We start from the raw sequence: 7,762 nt of genomic DNA, 5'->3' as shown, positions 1-7,762 counted from the left end.
GTCTTCAATTGAAATTGAAAAATTGGGTCTTCAAAATCAACCAAAAGCGTCGGGAATATTACCACAGCCAAGTTGCTATAAAAGAGCAAAAAGAAAGTTGCTGGTAGATTAAAAAGGTCCCCAACAGGGGGATCCAGGTAGTTGTCTGGTTATACATCTATATTCATACATTTATTATTCTATATCCAAGGCGGATAACAGACAGACAGATGGGATAGTAAGTTATTAAACGCAGCTTAGTTGTCATGTGAATCTTCATTATGATACAGATTCCTGCAGGTTGAAAAATGAGGGGGAAAAAATAGCCAATTTCCCCAATTTTATCTTTTGTTTTTTGCGTTGAGTTTTCAAGTCAGAGTTAAATCATCAAAACCCCATTAGAGTAAAACACTAGAGGGAGAAAGGGTTAAATATATCTATTCTGTATCTCCCCATTGCAACCACCTTGTGCAACCTTTCTATTGGGTATTGAAAATCAACCAATGGTTTCACTTATATTAACACAGCCAAGTAGAAGGAAATAATTTAGAAGCATACGAAAGAGGTCTTTGAAAAAGGAAGGAAGGTAGTTGTCTGTATATACATCTACACTATAAAACGCACAATTCTCAGTGTTAAAACCTGATTAATACCTTAAACTCTTCCTTTAAACATGCTTGACTATCGAAAACCTTAAAATCAACACAATTATTAATGTGTAGGAGCACAGCTCTTCACAAGTAATTTTTACCTGGAGGTCGATTGTGGAAAAACCCTAGCCTAATATCAATTTTTTTTCATTAATAGAATATTCTTAACTTGAGTAAATTATGGTATCAATTCTAGATTGGAGACGTTATTCTTACTAGTTCTATAACTGATTAATCTGTATAAAAAATCTAGCTTTCTTTTTTGCACTTATTTGTACTTGTTTTTTTGATAAATTTTAAATTAAAAAAAAAATTCTGGTGCTTCCAAATTGTTTGAAGTAACTGCCTAAAAAACAATTTTTTTTTTTTGGGGGGGGGGTTCATTTTTCGTAGGGTTAGGGGTGTCCCAACCCCACAAGAAAATAGCTTAAAACCACCACAGGACCAATATGTATATACCCTAAAGAGTAGAATCCAAACGGTTCAGTGGTTACCGAGTTCTTAAGCTTCAGACGGACAGACAAACATCGTTCTACTTTGTATTATAGAATAACATAAAAAATAACTTTGTACTGATTACATTTTTGGTACATTTTTCATCATTATAATAATGGATTTATAAAATGCAAATTACTTATACTGTTTAATTATAAGCAGATATGAGTGGAATAAAGGTGAGTAACAGCACTCACATAAGAAAAGGAAATAGGGGGTCAAGTTCCTACAGTTAAAAATATTTTTTTTGTAATTTAATGTAGAACTAAATAAAAAGTTTATTTTTTTGTTATAATGAAACTTTTATGATTATGATTTTTATTAAATTCCACTAACAAGGGCTTTCACCGAAACAGCTCATAGTGCCTAATAAAAAATTACGCTATACAATACAAATTACAAATGATAGGCCAGGATAAATTTTACCATTGGTCAATTGAAAGTTTACTGGCCTATCAGTGGTCATTTGATTTGTATGTCGTTTTTTTCATTAGGCACATCGATTTCACCCAGTGATACACATGTTATGGTTGTATTTTGTAATATGAAATTATGAGCATCTTAAAAATATAAATAAGAGCCTATTAGTTTTATATTTGAAAAAATATATTCTTCATTCCTTTTATAACTATACATATTTAGGAAAACATAACTTTGTTTAATGATTCTTGACAAGTCAGTCTTTTGGGTAGCAGAAGTGATATGATGATTCCAAGTGCGGCTATTCCAGCGGCCACCAGGAACATACCTGTGTAACCAAGGAAGGCATATATGGCAGGAACCTGGAAGGGATATAAATCATGAATATAAAGGGATAAGACAATGGCCGATAGATTGATCCCCAATGATGACACACAAAAAATACCCCTTTTGTATTTATGGTTGAAACTTTTGGATACTCAGCTTAATAAACTAACCAATCAAAATTCAAGAAGTCCCCAAAGTAGTTAAAATAACACATAAGAAAACGTTATAATATCTTGGGGGATAAGACAATTGCCGATAAATTGATTTACATTACAAATGTTGATACACAACTTTACCCCTTCTGTAGATACAAATATTTTGGAGAAGATTTTGGACAAAGCTAGTGCCTAAAGTTGAAATTAACGAATGTTCTCTCCCTCCCTAAGTGATTTATAAGCCTAGCTTCTCTACAAACGTCCCTATGATCAAGTATTTTTTTTAAATCTTACAAAAGATAAACATTTTCTGTGCATCATAAATTGAAGGGCTGTAACTTCTATAGTGTTTCAAGTATATTGATTTTTAGAGCTTTCCTTAGTTGGATGATGTCAGGGAGGGAGGGGACATTGAGTGGTTAAATACACTAGTCCCCAATGTTTAATAACAACAACGGCTTAACAGCTAAGGGGACTTTAATGAATTTTGATTGGTTGTTAAATTAAATGTCCATATGTTTCAACCACTATTTGTTTGTAATCAACAGAAGTATTAATTTTGTGTATCACCATTGGGCTGTATATCAATTTATCGGCCATTGTCTTATCCCTTTATTTTCCTAGGATGTTTCTATCCATTTTGAATAAAATTTACCTTTGTAAATACAATAATAAGAATACAGTAGCAAACAGCATTCGAGAACAGCAATCCAAAGTTAGCCTAAAAAAAATATTGGCCCCAAGTCTATGAAATTATCCTAAAAGTTTCATTAAGCCTTACATAAATATAAAGGTTAACGTAAGAGTTTGGAGTATTTGTAAGCTAAAGGAGGTTTTCAATACTCAACACCCCCCTAAAATTAAAATTTGGAAGGCATTTCTTACTCTTTTATTTACCCCCTTAAGGTTTACCCTCTAGTTAAACCCTGTGCACGCAACTGTTTGTCTCATTTTGGCTACTGAGTTTTCTACTTGACATGATATTGAATAGTAGTTCTGCTTCTAATATAGAGCCCCTAGATGTTTGAGTAACAGCCGCTGGTTAACGCAAAAGTGCGCCAAAGTACAATCAATAGTTATTTATTGCATCGTATTATAAACACCTTTCCGCGGAAATTAAAATAGAATATTATAAGATTAAAACCCGTTTAGTGACAAAAATGGTATGAATATTATGATTTTTAATTTAATATTCGTAGAAAATTGTCTGTAATACGATGCTATACATGATTTTTCAGTATGGCCTAGAACTGGTTCTTATCCTGCGGATATTAATCAGTTTCTAACCCATACTGGAAAACGCATATCCTGATTTTTGCAACAATTAGCAGATAAATGTGTTAGATTTTTCTCTTAATGGAAAATGATGCAATTGTCATTTTTTATTCTTTATACATATGCAACTTTTAGCTTAATTAACATTTGAATTTTTAATTTGATGCGTACGCAATCGGCAATTTAATTGTTATGTAAATGATATTTGATAAAATAGCAAAGCCACTCTGTAACTACCTTTGTCTGTCCGCCCATACCTCAGTTAGTAATGCTATTGTCATCTCTAGAATGACGCAGCGTGGTCCATATACATACAGGGTGCGGCACATAAATCCGGACTTTTTTTAAACGGCCATAGCGCCAAGACTACTTGACCGATTAGGACGTTTGACCCCACTATGAAAAGCTTAGGTAATGACCTTTTTGCCCATAAAAATCTTTGGACGATGTAAGACGTGTACTACGAGCTGGCAGCGCATATGTTCAACTAGGCAAATTCGAAGTGCGCAGGTTGCTCATGAAACTTGCTGAAGGCACTGTTAGATACATAAGTTAGGTACTAGAAATTACTAGAGTTCTTTTTTCAAGTTGATTTGGCCGTAGTACTCCAGCAAATTGACACGTGGCAGATTGTAAGTTGTTAAAAACGCCAAAAATCTTAAAAATTTCAAGATTCACGTCTACAGGGGCCCATATGAAACCTTGAATCTCATTTTAGACTATGGGTTGCGCTGACAACCCTAGCTAAATCTTCATGCCATTTCCAAAAAGGTATACAACGTTGTTCTAGCTCAACTGTGGCCCAGATAAGAGCCGCCGTGTCGAAGGGTAGCTTGAAAGATGGGAATTTAGATCCTGCGGTTACTCACGTCCCTAAGGAAATGTTGCCTCCTAGCAGCCCAGATCTTAATCCATTAGACTATTTGACCCACAGCTACTTTGAAGCATACACCAATAGACGTGCCTATACCACAAAGATCTTCCCCATTGCCACTATCAAGGAGAACTTCGCCAGCTTGTACAGGGACATGGTGACCAGGGCCTGCGGGCGGTTCAGGGGGCGGGTAGGGGCGGTAATTGAGGCTAGCGGCGGTTTTATTGAATAATCTAATAGTCATATACCTATTTTGCCTCTCAGTTTTTAAAATTCGATAAAATCTTTAAAATTGACGATTTTATGTTCATTTGTTTACAAATTAGAAAAAGTCCGGATTTATGTGCCGCACCCTGTACATACTTTTACCTGATAATATTTGTGGCCGAAAGCATTGGAAACTGCCGCTGCTACAATGGCATAGATTCCAGGAAAGCTGCCATACAGGCTGACCATCAGGATACCGTACAATACTTTCAGTACAATCATTGGTGCATCTAAATAATTGTTTTAGTAAGTAGTACAACTTCTTTACAGTACTTCTTTAAGTACACACTTAATAAATGTTCAAAAACCTTGACAGAGGCCATGTAGACCTAGATTGTACGCAAGTTTTAAGTTAGAGAGCAAATAACCATTAGAATACTGCTTCTAAAAAAGTTTTAATAATATTTGCATTTAAGAATCCCACCATTTTTACTAGGTATTTTGCAGGGAAAAGGGAATGATATTATAACAAACAATTTTAAAGGAAAATTTCCCCATAACCTCCTTCCCCTTTTCCTTCCCTGTTTACCCAACCCTCTTCAGTTCCATAAAAAATATACTTACACAATACTTTTTAAGGTTTCGTGATTTTTTGTAGAATTGATTGTTAGAATAGCTACCCCTGGGTATTTTGTAAAAATATCCTTCTTGGATATTAGTAAGACTCGAGAAAAAAACCTATCTAAAAGAAATGTCTACTGTACAAAATCAGACGCTAAATTATCATACCCGTTCCCTTCATAAGCTATAGTTACTCCACTTGTATTTTTAAATTCTTTTGATCAGGTTAGGATCCATGAATCTTTTAAGCTACAATCTTGTAATGAAGATCGTAAATTATTGTTGAAAATCAAGCTTTCATATCATAACTAATTCAAAATCTTACCAAGGTACGGTAGAACAGGCAGACAGGCGGTGACAGATCCAATTATGACCACCATGATCAAGTATGTCCTCTTGAAGTTCAGCTTGTCATACACTATTCCCCACACGATGCGTCCAGCCCCGTTGAATATATTTGCTAGGATGCCGACCCAGGCAAAGAAGTGGTCATCATTGATAAATGTCAGCCTGTAGGTCTTGGAGAAGTTGTCAAACAGGCTGTTGGTCAGGCACAATGAGAAAAAGGCAATCCATATCTAAAAGAAAACTTGGATCATTGAAAGAAAACGAAGTTGCTGGTTTTGTCTTATTTTCACAGTAGCTTTGATATGTTATTTTAGTTTAGGTAAATGTTAATGATTGCCCCGAAAGGTTAGGAAATTTGGCCCGCAGGGTTCAGATGGCTTATAGCCATTCCAATAACTGTATTAAGTATTAAGTATAGATGTATAATCCAGATAACTACCTGGCCCTTGTGGAGATATTGGTTGATATTCAAAGACCCAATTGAAAGTCGGCACAGGGTCCCCATCCCATAGGTAGAATTACATATAGCTTGTGCCCTCTCTGTTTTTTTACTTTTATTTCATTCTAATTGCTTTACTCTAAACCTCAAGAAAAGGTGGGAGGGAATCAGGAAAACAGCCTAAAACCTACCTAAAGATATTGTTATAGCAATTTCGTAGGTTTTTAGCTTTACACAAAAAAACCTTATTTCTTTATTGTATAGAGACTCTAAAATTTTATACATTTAATAATATACATAGATAATGACAGATAAAGAGAATTGCTTAAAAATAATTGTTTGTTTTAAAAATCAGGGCTCAGCAGCTGCGTGTTAGCCGCCAATAAGCTTCAAATTTGAACCCGTTTTGAAGCTTTGATTTAAAAAAAAGTAATATTGCTATATTCAGGTCATTTTTCGACTTGCTGCTGATATTTAAAATTGTAAAAGGTTTATTTCCCATAGTCTAAAAAAGCCTGACGCGCGGCTGCAAAGCCCTGTTAAAAAATACCTGATAGAAGGTGAGAGTCCTTAGTACTTCTGATGGCTTCAAATATACAGGATCTTCCTAAATTTAAAAATAATATTATTGATAGTTCGTAATCAAATTGTTTAAAAAATCAAATACTTAAATTCTTTTATTCAAATGTATTTTGCAATTGAGAGAATAAATTTTTAACCCATTATATTGAATCATCCTGTTTGTATAGAATAAAAATAAATAAAAAATCTTTCTTCTGATTCTATATCAAGGATTTATTATTACTTGGATATTACAACAGATTATCTTGTACTCTAATAAAGTGAAACTTGTAGCTGGCTAATATAACGTACCTCCTTTTACCCCTCCAATTGAATGAAGAATTGATCAAAAAACGACGAGGGAAATAACAACCTGAATTGACGACAATTTTTCCCCTGACATAATATCCATGTAAATTCTCCATCCCAATATCTCAGCCACGTACCAGGCCATGCATATAGGTGGGCTGTTTATTATACTAGTACCCACATTTTTATATTAACGGTATCATATTTGTTAGCTTAACAACTTTGGGAACTTTTCTAGAATTATAATAGGTTACACATCAATTTATCGGCCATTGTCTTATCCCTTTAGATCCCTGGGGCCATACCTGTTTTTCAGAATTGGGCAGAATTGCAGCAGAATCTGACACAAGTTTGTCCTCTCTCTGGTCCTCGTCAGATATCAGAATTACAGATATAAGTCCCATTCCTATAATCAAGTAAAACAATAGAGGGGGAAGGAGTTAGATAACTGTAAATCCCAACCCCATGGACCTTGAGCCTAATTTTAATTGGGCCGTGAATATTAGCCAATGCCGTCGTAAACATTAACAAAGCCAAGTCGTTACAAAAGAGCAAAAAGAAATTTGCCAGCATACGGAAAAGGTCCCAAACACTGGATCCAGGTAGTTGTCTGGATTATACACCTATACTTAATATATATTTTTATCTTTTTCGATTATTTAAAAATAATATGACCGTCAGACTGTAAATTACACTAGTTATTTTTTGTTTGCTTAAAATCTTAAAAAGTTAAACCTTGATTGGGTTATACAATTAACAGTGTCCTAAATTTTCTAAAGTAAATGTAATTTTGTTTATCATAAGGGGGGGGACCATAATTTAATAGATAAGTTGTCATAATGCTCATGTATTTGGATACCATCTGGGTCATCATCACCAACAACAAGAGCATCTTTAAGATCATAATCCTCAAAATTAAGATTTAGATTATCATTTTTATACCTTATTAACTTTTTGTTTTGTTTTTTGGGCTAATTATTATGGCTAACAAGTATTTAACCCATTAGTGACGAACCGGTTTTTATCACCCGGTTCCAGAAAACCAAAAAGAACTGGTTCCTAGTTTCTTAATTGCATCATTTGACAGTATGAATCCCCCCTC

General features: G+C 34.3%; 1 protein-coding gene across 1 annotated transcript; it reads right to left on the bottom strand.

The window, feature by feature from the left end:
- Positions 1-1,448: 1,448 nt before the first annotated feature.
- LOC145320026 (uncharacterized) lies at positions 1,449-7,476 on the bottom strand. Its single transcript, XM_080162469.1, has 6 exons — positions 6,966-7,476; positions 6,341-6,397; positions 5,329-5,581; positions 4,545-4,672; positions 2,682-2,747; positions 1,449-1,906 (listed from the first exon to the last, which is right to left on the bottom strand). Exons 1-6 carry the CDS (start codon positions 7,062-7,064, stop codon positions 1,763-1,765), a joined length of 747 nt encoding a protein of 248 aa, XP_080018595.1. The 5' UTR covers positions 7,065-7,476; the 3' UTR covers positions 1,449-1,762.
- Between the last annotated feature and the right edge of the window lie 286 nt (positions 7,477-7,762).

This window comes from Acartia tonsa, chromosome 5, assembly GCF_053477335.1.
Source record: "Acartia tonsa isolate MP-2025a chromosome 5, ASM5347733v1, whole genome shotgun sequence".
Taxonomy (NCBI): domain Eukaryota; kingdom Metazoa; phylum Arthropoda; class Copepoda; order Calanoida; family Acartiidae; genus Acartia; species Acartia tonsa.
Note: the sequence above shows the minus strand (reverse complement) of the source record. Positions and strands in the feature narration are given on the sequence as shown.